The following is a 16,407-nucleotide window of genomic DNA, read 5'->3' on the forward strand; positions in this document are numbered from 1 at the left end:
ATACATGAGGAAATTTAGACTTGGAAAGAGTAATTAGATAAATTATCAGCAGTTGCCATCATATGTTAACTTAAAATTTTTGGGCTAGTCACAAACTATATATAAACAAATATATAGTACTTATCATGCCCCTAGTGGTCCTTCAAATGATATAAAGCTTTTATTTTATTGATTTTAGGCATATACATTTCTGCTCATACCCAATAAATTATACTTTTTAATCAACTTTTTCCGTCCTTATTCTGACTTAGGCTTAAATTTAAGTTTTGTATTTTAAGTTAATACTTTTAGCTATTGTTTCTTGTGTGTGTGTGTGTGTGTGTGTGTGTGTGTGTGTGTGTGTTTAAAATCTTATTCTCTTCCTAACTTACGTCCCTCTTAGACATAGGGGAATGTATAGTCTGAAACATAAGATTTTCTTTTTTGTTTGGTTTGGTTTGACTTTGGCATTATTCTTATCAAGAAAACACTTGGTAGACGGGATTCAAGTGATGATTGGGAGATTCCTGATGGACAGATCACAGTTGGACAAAGAATTGGATCTGGGTCATTTGGAACAGTCTACAAGGGAAAGTGGCATGGTATGTATGTAATTAGTGACACTGTCAAAAGTTATAATAGGATAAAAAAAAAGTTGGATAAAATAATAGGATAAAATAGTTTGGTAAATAAAATATAATAGGATAAAAATAATATAAATAAAATATAATAGGATAAAAATGTTACATCCTATCATAGGATATAAAAGTTGTTTTAACAACTTTTATTAAAAAAAGCAAAGGGAGAATTCACTACTTACATTATGAAGCTATTTTGATCAGGTACTGGAATCCTCTAAAGGTTTCTAACACAAATGATAGGATATAAAAACTGGATTCTCATACTTAGAATTTATAAGACAGATAGTAGATTACAGGTTATCAGGGGCCAACAGGCAAGGGGAATGGGGAGCTATTGCTTAATGGGTGCAGTTTCTGTTTAAGGAGAGTTTGAGTAATGGATATTGGTAATGGTAGCACAATATTGTGAATGTAATCAATACCATTGAATTGTACACTTGAAAATGGTTAAAATGGGAGATTTTGAGTTGTACATATTTTACTACTAAAAAAATTTAAAAAAACTGGATTCTCAGCAATCAGGACTGTTCTATCATTATATTACAGTAATAATTTTTTAAGACGACGATCCTCTAGGTGAGCCAGGCCCCCAAATGATGTTTTTTTTCCTTTTAGAAGTCTTTCTACTAATAATTACATTTGTATTATAAACAAGTAAACATTAAAAGGAAGGAATGTAAACAACCAGTAAACTTATAAAAATATTCAGCTTCACTAGTTATTAAAGAAGTGCAAATTTTAAGCATAGAAATTATTTACCTTTCAAATTGACAAAGATTTTAAAATTGATCACATTTAGAATTGTGATTGTAATGCTGCTTGTGGGAAAATAAATAGCTACAAACTTTCCGGAGAGCAGTTTGGGAATATGTATTAATCTTTACAGAATGTATAACCTTTGAGCCATCAATTCCGTTTGTAGAACTTTATTCTGAGGAAGTAAATGGACTGAACAAACTGATGTATGTGCAAGTATTTTCATCATAGAGTCAACAATAATGATAAATGGAAATCAACTGAAGTGCCCATTAATAGAGGATTAAATACATAGGTATCTTCATATATGATTGTATAGGAGTTACAATTATATATATATTTATTGACATGGAAAGGTGTCTATGGTACATTAAATTTTACAAAGCAGCATATTTAATATCTCACTGTATTACTTTGATAATCATGAAAAATTACTGTTTATTTAACTTTTTATTGAAGTATAACATACTTCATACACGTCTCAAGTGTAAAAGTAGCTGAAATCTCACAAAGTGAACAAATCTGTGATCAAAAAACAAAACATTACCAGCATTGTAGAAGTTCCTTTTGTGCCCTCTTCTAGTCAACTACACCCTCCTCCATGGGTAACCACTATCGTAAAATCAATAGGAATCATATAGTATGTACTTTTTTTATCTGGCCTGTTAAAACTCAACATTGTGTATATAATATTCACCTGTATTCCTTAGATAGTTGTAGATCATCCATTCTCATTGCTGTATAGTGTTCCATTGTGTGACTATAAAATATTTCTTTTTCTATCCTGTGTATTGAACATTTGAGTATTTTCCAGTTTTGGGCTATTATGAATGGTGCTGTAATGAATATTCTTGTACATGTCTTTTGGTGAACATATATTTCCATTTTTGCTGGGTATATGGCTAGGAGAGAATTTTGGGGCCACTGGATATGCATATGTTCAACTGCTAACAGTATTACAAAGTGGTTGTGCCAATTTACATACCCACTAGCAATGTACGAAAGTTCTAGCTGCTTCACAATTTTTTAAAAAATTATAGGTATTACTTTAATCATTTTACTAAGGAAAAGCAGCATAAGTGATCCATGGACTAAAAAAATGTAAACCACTCTGATAAAGAAGCTTTTGCAGTTTTCTATTTTAAGCCCAGCTCCATTAGGCCTGTCATTTATAGTTTGAACATTCAATTAGCAAATGCATCTAATTTAATATTGTTAAATAACCAGGAAAATACCATGAGTACTTAACTGATTAAATTTCCAGGGGAAGAACAAGGTTGGTTCTTTTTTTAATTGAAAAGGAGTACCAGTTGTTCAGTTTTTATCCTTAGAAAAGTAATCCAGTTTAGGAAATTAAGGTATAATTTATTTGTAGTTTTAATAATGGTATTGATTTTGGGCTATGGAAATTAGTGAAAAATATCAAGAATTTTAAAATATTTTTAAACTTTAAAAAATTTGTATGACAATTGGAATAACAATTACCTTTTAGGTGATGTAGCAGTGAAAATGTTGAATGTGACTGCACCCACACCTCAGCAGTTACAGGCTTTCAAAAATGAAGTAGGAGTACTCAGGTGAGCTTATGTGGATTACTGTTTTCTAGAAATTATCTTAACTCCTGTTTTCTAGTAGTAGCCACTGTTAATAACTTTACAGATTTACTTGAAAATGGATAAATATGTAGAAACAAAGTCTGTCTGAGTTATATTGTCTCTTTAACTGTGTTCTCTTAAGTGGTATGTAGTACATGTGGGTCAGTCCCTCAAGACTTAATCCCAGACTGACTTAACAGAAATAAGGTATTCCGATTATGAGAACTAGTGGATGGCTCAACGTACAGAAATAATACTTTCAAAATTCTGAGACTATCAGAACACATTTGGAGATTGTATTTAGTCCAGGGCCTTGAAACTTGAAGAACATTAACAAACTAGAGTCCAGAGGAGAGCAGCCTAGATGGGAAAATTCTAGAACTGTGACATAGGGAAAAAGTAGTTAACAGAATTGAGGCTATTTACTCCAGAGAAGGCTTTTATGTTCAAGAGAGTGCAAACTTATTCTGTTTTATTCCAGAGACAGCAAAGCCAGTGGTGGAAGTTGTAGGGCAACGATTTTGTCTCAACCCAAGAAAACTTTCTAATACTAAAACTATTAGAGACTGCGTGGTATGTGAATATATCTCAATAAAATGAAGATTAAAAAAAAAAAATAAACTAAAACTATTAGGAAAAAAAAAAGAATAGGCTGCCTTCTCAGTGATGAATTTTCCATAAGTGAAGGTCTTTAACAATCTCAGAGTTCCTATCTGTCAGATATATTTTTAAAAATATTACTGAATAGGGTGGGAAGTTAGACAATTTCTAAAGTCCTTCTAAATTTATGATTCTGTTGCCCTTAACCCCCCCCCCTTTTTTTCTAACATCTTACTGATAGACTACTTTGACCTTCATTTTTAGGATTTTGCTAAAGTTTGTTAACTTTCACTATTTTTTATCATTTTTCTTTTTACAGGAAAACACGACATGTGAATATCCTACTATTCATGGGCTATTCAACAAAGCCACAACTAGCCATTGTTACACAGTGGTGTGAGGGCTCCAGCTTATATCACCATCTCCACATCATTGAGACCAAATTTGAGATGATCAAACTTATAGATATTGCACGGCAGACTGCACAGGGCATGGAGTAAGTTCCATTCTGTTAAATCTTTTTAAAATTACTTTTGAAGGACCTTTGAGGGTGTTTTAAAGATTTTGGCTGATAATCTTTTTCATTACATTTCAAATTGAACTGTCCAGCAACATATGTATACTTTAAGGTCTAGCAAAACAATATTAAGAAATAAAATAGTCTCTCTGTAGTACTGTTTTCAAAACACATGTCAAGTATTTAACAGTAAATTGTGTCTGTAAATTTGTGTTTGGCACACAGTGGTTATTAAGCAGTAAAATGTCAGGAAACAAAAATAGGCAAAAAAAAAAAAAACACTAAAAAGTCATTAACTGTTAAAATACACAAAATGATTGTTGTACTTTCAAACCATTTTTTCTAAGTGCCTATATTTCCTATTGCAAAATGGTCAGTTGATAAAGTTAAATTGAAAATCTGCATTCTGATCCTTTTTGAGGATTTCAACTTGAGCTCATATTTATTGAATCTTGCCATGTAATTGAAAAGAAAGTTATTTTCTAAAATTTATCATAGGCTAAAATGGGGAGCTGACTTGGATAAATCTTGTGTGCAGCTCTTAAGTGCAAATGAATAGGTAGACTGAAAGGTAAAATTAAATAAATTTTGAAAGCGCTTAGATGAAGAACTTAAATCTGAGTAAAATATAAATTGGAAAGCTAAGTAGTTTAAAAATATGTATCTTAATATAACATTTTGTAGTATAAAATTGCTTCCACATGTACAGGTAATTACCATGTCCTTTAATCTTTATAATGTTAAAAATTGGGTATTTTATCCTCTTTTTACAGATAAAGAACCTGAGGTTTTTAAGTTAACTTGCCTAAGGCCACACATTTAATAAATGACAGCAAAGGTGTTTAATTCGGGATTTCTGATTTTCTATCCTATATTTTTTCCCCATAACCACTGTAATATTTTTACATTTAAAACATTAGTGTAAAAGTGTAAAGGGTATATATATATATATATACACCACCTCTTGGAACTCTGACTCAGGATCACGTATATCAAGTAAGTGTAGATCAAGGACCCAAAATCAGATCTAGGTCTTAAATCTTTCCACTATACTACTGTTCTGCTTTGCTAATGCTGCCATTTTGCAAAACACCAGAAATGGATTGGCTTTTATAAAGGGGGTTTATTTGGTTATGGAGTTACAGTCTTAAAGCCATAAAGTGTCCAAAGTAAGGCATCAACAATAGGGTACTTTCACTGAAGGATGGCCATTGGCGTCCAGAAAACCTGTGTTAGCTGGGTAGGCACATGGCTGACATCCGCTTGCTCACAGGTTGTGTTCCAAAATGGCGTTCTCAAAAACGTTGCTCTTGGGGCATTTTGTCCTCTCTTAGCTGCAGCTCCTCTTCAAAATGTCATTCTTAGTTGCTGTGAGGTCCCTCTGTTTGTGAGCTCTTTTTATAGGACTCCAGTGAACTAATCAAGACCCACCCTGAATGGGTGGGACCACATTTCTGTGGAAACATTGAATCAAGCGGTCACACCCTAATTAAAGGTGACACTCACAGTTGAGTGGGTCACATCTCCATGGAAGCAATCAGAAGGTTCCAACCTAATCAACACTAATACATCTGCCCCTATAAGATTGCATTAAAGAATATGGCTTTTTCTGGAGGACATAATGTATATTAACCAACACAACTACCCTCTCTGTCTCAAAATTAGTCAATATAATATACATTGTTTACAAGCCTGTGTACAGCTAAAATGCTTATTACAGCAAATTATTACCTTATTCGGTAACATTTCCACTTATTTAAGGCTTTAAAACAGTCTCAGCCTTCCAGAGAAGTTAGCATCTTAATCTGTTAGAAATCAGAAGATTATACTGAAAGCTTGTGAAGAATTAACCACGGCAATCTTATATTGTTTGTGACAATGACAGAAATAGTAGACATTCAGAGAAAAAGTTTATTCTGCTCCAACTCCACTGGTCTCTCTGCTGTTTTCTACAGCAGTTCAAGCGTGCTCCCACCCCAGGGCCTTTATACTTGTTATTTTTCTCTTTGGGATGCTCATGCCACAAATATCTGTAGAGCTTTTCTCTTAAATCTGTTCAAATGTCACCTTTCAGAGAATCCTTCTCTGATCACCTTATATAACTAACATATCCCCATCCCTCCCTTTCATTCTCTATACCCCTTATCCTTGTTTTCCTTCATTAAAATCCACCTCCCCTGACACATTGTTTATTGTCTGTCACCCCCACTAGAAAGCAAACTGTATGAAAACAGGAACTTGTTTTATCCTTAACGCCTAGAATAGGGCCTGTCCTATGATAGGCATGTGGTACATATCTGTTAAATGAGAAAAATGAAGGAATGATTGATTATACACAACTGCACAGAATTGACAGATTTACTTTCCATAAGAGCAAGAGGCCACGGCTATTTCGTATCAAAAACAAGAAATGTCCAGTAAAGGAAAAGTAGTGAAAAAAAGTTATAGAAGAGAATAAAAGAGGAAAAAAGACTTTTGATATAAAGAGGCAGCAAAGAAGAGTTCTAAATTGTTTTTAGAAACAGTGTTGGGGCAGTGAAGTGCCAATATTAAGACAAGAAGCAACAGTAGAGAAGAACACTATAAAATTGAAATAGTTCTCTAGCCTGGGGACAAGTCAGTGAGGACACTATTATTTTCCATCACTTTGTAGTTTGGAATCTGTACGTTAAACCTTTACAGTCTATTTATCTACATAAAACACTTTGCTTATATTTTGGTTTTTTTTTTTTTTTTTTTTTTTTTTTTAGAATAACCATAGTTGTATTTTGGTTTATTTCTGCCCTTTTTTTTTAAAGTTTTATTTACACAGCATACAGTCCATCTGAAGTGTATAATCAGTGGCTCTCAGTATAAATCACAGTTGTGCATTCTTCACCACAATCAATTTGAGAACATTTCATTGCTCTGAAAAGAAAAATTCCATAACCCTTATACCCCCCTATTACTGACACTTAGCATTAGTATGGTACCTTTGTTACAATTGTTGAAAGAATATTATAATATTACTATTAACTATAGCCCATAGTTTGCATTAATTGTATTTTTTCCCATATGCCACCCTATTATTAACACCTTCAAATAGTGGTGTACATTTGTTCTAGTTATGGAAGAACATTCTTATATTTGTACTATTGACCGCAGTCATCATCACAACAGGATTCACTACTTTATATAGTCCCATGTTTATCCTCTACCTTTCCTTCTAGTAACATACACGACCCTAAGCTTCCCCTTTCAACCATAGTCACACCCATAATTCAGCAATGTTGCTTACATTTTTAAGTAGTTCTCATTATGTAATGAATATTCCTGACTATGAATGTAGATCATCCCATCAATTTTATCCTAGATTTTAATAGCTGAAAAAGTATTAATTATAAATTTTAAGCCCTCTGACCGAGTTTACTTTGTATTACCAGCTTAAAGTTAATTAAAGAAGATATAGTTCCTTTTCCCTTTTTGTTCCTTCTTATGAGATGATAATGTGCAACTAAATATACCAGTACATCTTTATTTTCTGGAGGCTTTGGAAGACTGAGAATCCTCTTATGAAAATGGCTCTGTAGGTTTCAGATTTGACAGATTTACGTTCCATAAGAGAAGGAGGCCACATGTATTTCATATCAAAAACAAGAAATGTCTAGTAAAGGAAAAGTAGTCAAAAAAGTTATAGAAGAGAATAACAAAGGGAAAAAGACTTTTGATATCAAGAGGCAGCAAAGAAGGGTATCAGGTTAACATGACAGATTTTTGCTTCCTCCTGAAAGGAGCTATATAAATAAAGGGATTTTTTTAAAAGTGTAGACGTGTAAGGATGGGGATAACAGAAAGGAGACAGTATCAACATTTTAAAAGCTAGAAAGTAAATGAAGTAGTATTGGGCTTAGTTGGCAATGCTAAGTCCTGAGTTGGCAATGGAGAAATGAAAACCAACCTGATTTATACAGTAGAATCCTCAAGACTCAGAAATTGGCAGTACCAGGTATTTCTGGAATTGGTAATGAAATGGCAGTAACTAAAATTAAAAGACCTATTTGAAATGCTATTATTTCTCTAAATACCTTCTCCTATTCAGTGCTCCTGGGTAACTGCCCCATTCCTATCCTGACTGGCAGACTGGAAGTTTATTCTCTAGGGAGGATAAAACAACTGTCTCTGGGCTGATGGACTCCATGCCATTCAAGGACATGGATACCTTACCCAATACAGGGCAATTGACTGAATATTTGCGTACTGAATGACGAATGGAGATTTCCCCAGCCCTCTCTTTTTCATTTGGTTCCTGGAATGCTGACAGCCAGACCTTACCCTTCACTCAGGAAATTCAGAGTCTTCTCTGAGGAATCTTATGTATATACACACACACACACACACACACACATACATACATACACATACACACACGCACTTTTTATTTTGAAATAATTTCAAACTTATAGGACAGTTGCAAAAATAGTACAAAAACCATACAGGGAGCTCCAGAACCTCTCTCAGCATTTCTCTCCCATCCAGATGCCCATATCCACCAACTTTTAACATTTTACTACATTTGCTTTATCATTTTATCTATCCATCCATCCATCCATCCACCCATCCATCCACCTACCTATCCATCCATATACCTACCTATCCATCCATTCATCTACTCATCAGCTATTCATCAATCTCTTTTCTAAATATTTGAGAATAACCTGTACACATCAGGCTCCTTGAACACTTAATAGTTTCAGATACTTTTCCTATGAACAAGGATATTCCCTTATGTGACCACCTTAAGTATAGTTATGAAGCTCAAAAAATTTAACAACAATACAAAGTTTACAGTCTGGATTCCAGTTGTTTCATATGTTTATACATAACCTTTCCCACCTTAACCACTCCCAGGCATACAATTAATTCACTGGGAATAATTACATTCACAATATTGTGCTACCTTCAGCATCCATTACCAGAACTTTTGAATCACCCCAAATAAAAACCCTGCTTCCATTATGCATTAACTCTCCATTCTCCTTCCTCCCCCTCCCCCCCCATAACCTGTAGTCTACTTTCTGTCCTATTCTAGCTATTTCATGTAAGTGGTATCATACAATATCTGTCCCTTTGTGTCTGACTTATTGTACTCAGCATGATGTCTTCAAGGTTTATCCGTGTATCAGGATGTCATTCCTTTTTATGACTGAATAATTGTATGTGTATACCACATTCTGTTTATTCATTAATCTGATGGACATTTGGGTTGTGTCTACCTTTTTGGCTCTTAAGAATAATGGCTGTTATGAACATTGGTGTACAAACATCTGTTCAAGTACCTGCTTTCACTTCTTTTGAGTATATACCTAAAAGTGGAATTGGCAGGTCATATGGTATTTCTATGTTTAAGTTTCTGAGGAATCACCAAACTGTTTTCCACAGTTGTGCTGCACCATTTTACATTCCTACCAGTAGTGTGCAGAGGTTCATTTTTCTCCGCATCCTTGTCAATGGTGATTTTCCGTTTTTTTTAATGGTAGCCATTCTGGATGTGAAATGTTATCTCATTTGATTTTGATTTGCATTTCTCTAATGAGTAATGATGTTGAGCATCTTTTCATGTGCTTTTTGGCCATTTCTATATCTTCTTTGGAGAAATGTCTATTTATATCCTTTGCCCGTTTTTGAATTGGGTTTTTTGTCTTTTTTGATGTTGAGTTGTAGGAGTTTTTTTAATATATTTTGGATACTAAATCCATATCAGATATATGGTATTAAAATATTTTCTCCCATTCTATAGGCTGTCTTTTCACTTTATGTAATGTCCTTTGATGTACAAAAGCTTTTGATTTTGATGAAGTACAAGTTATAGATTATCTAATTTTGCCTTTGTTGCTTGTGCTTTTGGTGTAGAGTCTACGAATCCATTGCCTAATACAAAGTCCTGAAGTTATTGCTCTATATATAGTTTAGCTCTTATATTGAGGTTGTTGCTCCATTTGATTTAATTTTTGTATATGATGTGAGGGAAGGATCCACTTTCATTCTTTTGCATATGGATATCCATTTTTCCCAGCACCATTTGTTGGACTAGTCTTTCCCCATTGAGTGGACTTGGTACCCTTGTTGAAAATCATTTGGCCATAGATGTGTGGGTTTATTTCTGTGCTCTCACTTCTATTCCATTGGTCTGTATGTCTGACCTTGTGTCAATATCACACTGTTTTCATAACTGTAACTTTTGTAATAAGTTTTAAAATCAGGAAGTGTAAGTCCTCAAACTTTGTTCTTCTTTTGCAAGATGGTTTTGGCTATTTGGGGTCCCTTGCCCTTCCATATGAATTTGATGATGCTATTGGAATTTTGATTGAGATTGTATTAAATCTGTAAATTGCTTTCAGTAATATTGTCAACTCAGTGATATTAGTTCTTCCAATCCATGAACACAGAATACGTTTCCATTTATTTAAGTATTTAATTTCTTTCAGTAATGATTTGTAGTTTTCTGTATACAACTCCTTTACATCCTTGGTTAAATTTGTTCCTGGATATTTTATTCTTTTAGTTGTGCTTGTAAATAGAATTACTTTCTTTTCCTTTTTGGATGGTTCCTTTCTGGTGTATATAAACACCACTGATTTTTATGTATTAATCTGGTACTCTGCCTCTTTGCTTAATTCTTTTATTAGTTCTAGTATCTTGTTTCTAGATTCTTTGGAATTTTCATATATAGGATCATGTCATCTGCAACTAGCAGTAGTTTTAGTTCTGAGAAATCTTACCAGCACAAGAGGAAAGACCCACCTATATCACTCTATAGTCGATTTCAAAAACAAGCCCATCTACATGCTCAAAACTTCCAGATGATCTTTGGTCCTTCACTTAGTCTGAATAAAGTGATCTCTGGATCACTAGATATTGAAGAGAAAGTCTCTGATATGAATGAGAGAGACCAAAACAAACAAACAAGGGGTAAAAGGCAATTAGAAGTTCCTGTTTGCTAATGCTGCCATTATGCAAAATACCAGAAATGGATTGGCTTTTATAAAGGGGGTTTATTTGGTTACAAATTTACAATCTGAAGGCCACAAAAATGTCCCAGTTAAGGCACCAACATGAGTATACCTTCACTGAAGGAACCCCAATGGTGTCAGGAAAACCTGTTAGCTGGGAAGGCACGTGGCTGGCGTCTGCTGATCCAGGGTTGTGGTCCAGCTCCTCTCTCACCTCCTGTGCGTTCTTCAAAATGTTGCTCTTGGGGCATTTTATCCTCTCTTAGCTTCTCCAGAGCAAACACTGGGCTGGCATCTCCAAAGTGTCAACAAAAGTCTGCTTTCAATGGCCGTCTCCAAAATGTCTCTCTTAGCTGCTCTCCAAAATATCACTGTCAGCTGCTCTGAGGTCCTTCTGTTTGTGAGCTCTTTAATAGGACTCCAGTGATTAAATCAAGACCCACCGTGAATGGACAGGGTCTATATGTCCATGGACGTAATTTAATCAAACATTTACCCACAGTTAATTGAGTCACATCTCCATGGAAACACTCAATCAAAGGATTCCAATCTAACCAACACTAATACATCTGCCCCCACAAGATTGCATTAAAGAACATGGTGTTTTAGGGGACATAATACATCCAAACTGGCACAGAATTGAACAGACACAATGCAAGGAGAAAAGACACCCACCCCCATTTAAAAAAAAAAAAAGCTTGTCAATTTCCTCAGAGAAATAAAAGAAGATTTTCTGTCCATGAAACAGGAACAGAGGCTTAAAAAAAAAATACAAATAACAACAACAAAGATGTTAAAATACTGATATTTACAGCACACTGGAAATTATATCATTTGCAATTATTTAAACTTAATTTTAAATATTAATTTATGCAAGTTACATAGTTTCTTAGAATTGTTTTGAGGGGTCCTCTGCAAAAAAGTGTGAAAACTGTTATACAAAATGCTATATGATTTAATATTGGTTCATCTGTAGCAACATAGCTCAGAAAGGACATCTGGACAATATTTTTACAAATCAAGTTGCATAAGTATATATAGTTAATTGGAATGCATAACCGGGTTGTATAAGTGGTTCTTGGTGAAGTGGATATCCTGTTTTCTTTTCTAGTACTAATGATGAAAACACAATCTTTTCATTACATTTTATTGAATTGTGTTTTTGTTGTAAGAAGTCAGTCAAAATCTGTTCTAAGGTATGGGCTGGTAAATATTAGGACAAATAGGATGGACCTAAGGGTTATAATCTGGTTCTTCTTTGGCTTCTGTATCCTCCATTTCAGCCTCATGTCTGGTTCTCCCTTTATGTTTCTATTTCACTCTGGCTATTCTCATGGATCAAATAACACAGGTAGAATTCTTTACTTACCTTACTTTTCCTATCTATTTCTAATGCTTGTTCATTCTGAATACTATCTATAGTTTCATCCTGAAGACTTGGTTTGGGAATTATTTCCAGTAGCTCTTCTTAGTTAGAAGCCTGATTGGATTATTAACAGCTTCTTAGTACATTCAGCTCTCTTTCTGTCATTCCCCTGGCCCCACCCTTAGTTCCCTGAATACAAAAACGATACTGCTTCCCTCTGGTCATCCTCAGCTACCATCTTACTGTACTTCCTCTCAGCTTTTCATGTTCTGGTTCCACTTCCACTTGTCCTCCACCATTAACTTACACAGGATAGAAGAAGCTAGATATAGCTGAACAATAAGTTCACAAGCTTTAAATAGCTTCTTAACAACGTAGCTCTTCTAAGCCTTCATTTCAAAATAGTCTGCGTCTTGAATGTTTTCCAGATGCTGTTGAAAGTGATCTTTTTTTTACTACTTACCAAAATTTATTCTAAATTGCCAGTCTATACAGCAGAATAAGAACATACTAACTCATTGTACAAAGTGCTGGTGTTGCAGTTACTTATAAGATTAAAAATTTTTTAAAAATATTTAATAGTTAGAAAAATTGAATCATTAGGACTTTCAAATTTGTCACCTTTATTCAATTAGCAAATATAAGCAGACAGTGGAGAGGTGACATTTTTTCCCATCTGGTTATGTCTTCTTTTTTGTACCTCAGTAAAAAGTCATTTCTCATTTCTGTGTTTACCTTAAAAGAACAGAGCTATTCTAATGGTTAGATAATTACAGATTAACCCTGAACAGTCAAGGTTAGTATAATATGTTTATAATCTTCTAACTGGCCAGTCACTGAGTCAGCCTAAGCACCTAGGTATTTTAAGAATATTGTTACTAAAGAAATTTTGGGAATGGTCCATCCATCATGCCATTTCTTTTCAGGACTTTTAATTTCATTATAATATTGATGATATAATTTCTAATTTAGCTTTGTTGAAAAATTTACTAAATATTAAATCAAGGAGGCACATAGAGAAAGTTGTGGCTTGCTATAGTCACAAAAGTGTTATTCTGGAAATTAGATGATAAAAAACAATTTGGGGATAAATCCTCAGAACTTAACTTTTTTAAAAATAGTGAGTAAACACAGTTAAAGATACAAGGATGAACTGAAGCTAAGAAGATGGTGAATATGAATTAGTGACTGAAAACAGTAATTCTGATTAGTCAAAGAGTAATTTTAGTGAGCCTGATTTTCTGGTGCATAAAAACAGTTATGGAACGATGCTGATAATAGTCAGAGAAATGCAAATCAAAACAGACACACCGTTTTTCAATCCAATGGGATTGGCAAGATGTCTAAATTCTGACAAGATCTTTTGGCAGGGATTAGGGGAATTGCTTACTGGGACAGTCCTGATGTATACAACCACCCGGGGGACATTTTGGAAGTATCAGAATTGAAAATGCTTGGTCTGACCTCAAGAAACACTAGCTTGTGGTCCAAGAGATGTGTACAAGGATGTTTATTACAGGAAACCATATAATAGTGAAAAATTGAAAACATAAATTTCTATCAGAAGACTTGAAAAATAAAATATTGGTAAAGTGGAATAGTATACAGCAGTTAAAATGAATTATATATGTATCAACATAGAGCTTTAAAATATAATGTTGAATAAAGAACACAAGCTGCATCATGAGACTGCCTAAAATTTTAAAAACATTTTTATTTTTGCATTTTTAAGTGGTTCATCTATGTGTAAAGGTATTAAAATAAGGATTAAAAGGCTGTACACAGCTCCACCAAGCAGCACACACCAAGCAGCTGTCAGAGAAGGGCTTTATCTTTACCTGTAACATTCGTTTCTTTTTTTTAACAAAAGAGAATGACAATTACATTTTAACTTCTGTAACTTTTTTTACAAGTATAAACTTTAAAAAAAGACAGAAGGCAAATGAGCAAAAACTTCAACAGAGTATGTTGAGAATATGAGTGATTTTTGTATGTTACCTTTGGTTGCAATTTTTCTTAATTTCAAAATAGAACTTTTTTACAAGATAAATATATAACATTATGGAAAATTCAGAAATAATATAAATAAGCACCAAGAATCCATCATCCAGAGATATCTCCCATTAATATTTTGATATGTATTGTGTATCCTTTCAAAATTGTGTATTTTAATACTATACAGTGGTTTGCTGTTGGTAATTTTTTTTATTGAGATTGTTCACAAACCATACAATTATCCAAAGATCCAGTGTACAATCAGTTGCCAATAGTACCATCATACAGCCATGCATCCATCATCAAAATTAATTTTTTTTCAATTTTTAGAACATTTTCATTACTCCAGAAAAGAAACAGACAAAAAAAGAAAGCTCAAATCTTCCCATAACTCTACCCCACCCCTCCATTAATTGATTCATAGTATTGGTGTAGTATATTTGTTACTGTTGATGAAAGAATGTTAAAATAGTACTAATTGTAGTATATAGTTACAGTAAGTATATATTTTTTCCTGTATACCCCTCTATTATTAACTTCTAGTTGTCATGTCATACATTTGTTCTAGTTCATGAGAGAGATTTCTAATATTTGTACAGTTAATCATGGACATTGTCCACCACAAGATTCACTGTTTTATACATTCCCATCGTTTAACCTCCAACTTACCTTCTGGTGACATATGTGACTCTGAGCTTACCCTTTCCACCACATTCACAGACCATTCAGCACTATTAGTTATTCTCACAACGTGCTACCATCATCTCTGTCCACTTCCAAACGTTTGAGTTCACCCTAGTTGAACATTCTGCTCATAATAAGCAACCGCTCCCCATTCTTTAGCCCCATTCTATATCCTGGTCACTTATGTTCCATGTCTATGAGTTTACTTATTATAACTAGTTCATATCAGTGAGACCCTGCAATATTTGCCCTTATGTGTCTGTCTTATTTCACTCAATATAGTGCCCTCAAGATTTCTTCATCAACCCATTTTTTTAAGATGGTTTTGTTCACACACCATACATTCTGTCCTAAGTAAACAATTGATGGTTCTCTATATAGTCATGTATGTAAGTATTTACCACCGTCACCACTATCTATATAAGGACATCTCCATTTCTTCCACAAAGCAGGAGGAAGAATCAAAGAAGGTAGAGAAACAAAAGAAAAAAAACAAAGGAAAAAAAAACACATGACAGCTAAGAAGTGACAAAAGGAAAGACAGCATTAAACCAAAGTAGAATAAAGAGTCAGACAACATCACCAATGTCATGAGTTCCATACTGCTCCCCTATGTCCCCTCAACCATATGTATTTAGTTTTGGTATATTGCCTTTGTTACATTAAAGAAAGCATGATACAATATTTCTGTTAATTGTAGTCTTTAGTTTGCATTGATTGTATTTTCCCCCCAATTTCACCCTATTTTTAACACCTTGCAGTGTTGACATTCATTTGTTCTCCCTCGTGTAAAAACATATTTGTACCTTTTATCACAGTCATTGAGCACCTTAGGTTTCACTGAGTGATGCAGTCCCAGTCTTTATCTTTCCTCTTTCCTTCTGGTGTCCCACATGCTCCTAACTTTCCTCTTTCAACCATACTCACAGTCATCTTTGTTCAGTGTACTTACACTGCTGTGCTAGTATCTCCCAAAATTGTGTTCCAGAGCTCTCACTCCTGTCTTTTCCTTTCTGTCTGCAGTGTTCCCTGTAGTGTTTCCTGTAGAGCAGGTATCTTGTTTACAAACTCTGTCATTGTCTATTTGTCAGAGAATATTTCAAGCTCTCTCCTCATATTTTGAAGGAAGTTATCCTGGATATGGATTCTTGGTTGGTGGTTTTTCTCTTTCAGTATCTTAAATGTATCACTCCACTTCCTTCTTTCCTCCATGGTTTCTACTGAGAAATCCACATGTAGTCTTATCAAGCTTTCTTTGTATGTGATGGATCACTTTTCTACTGCT

The 16,407-nt window shown here is 34.0% G+C and overlaps 1 protein-coding gene across 4 annotated transcripts in view; it reads left to right on the plus strand.

The window, feature by feature from the left end:
- BRAF (B-Raf proto-oncogene, serine/threonine kinase) overlaps positions 1 to 16,407 on the plus strand; it is a 192,889-nt gene that overhangs the window by 136,940 nt on the left and 39,542 nt on the right. For all 4 annotated transcript variants that reach the window (XM_037836016.1, XM_037836017.1, XM_037836014.1 and 1 more), the window contains 3 exons: positions 464 to 581; positions 2,869 to 2,953; positions 3,891 to 4,067. In XM_037836016.1, the coding sequence (XP_037691944.1) occupies positions 464 to 581; positions 2,869 to 2,953; positions 3,891 to 4,067 (380 nt within the window). The remainder of the gene's footprint in view (positions 1 to 463; positions 582 to 2,868; positions 2,954 to 3,890; positions 4,068 to 16,407) is intronic.

Source organism: Choloepus didactylus, chromosome 5, assembly GCF_015220235.1.
Source record: "Choloepus didactylus isolate mChoDid1 chromosome 5, mChoDid1.pri, whole genome shotgun sequence".
In the NCBI taxonomy this organism is placed as follows: domain Eukaryota; kingdom Metazoa; phylum Chordata; class Mammalia; order Pilosa; family Megalonychidae; genus Choloepus; species Choloepus didactylus.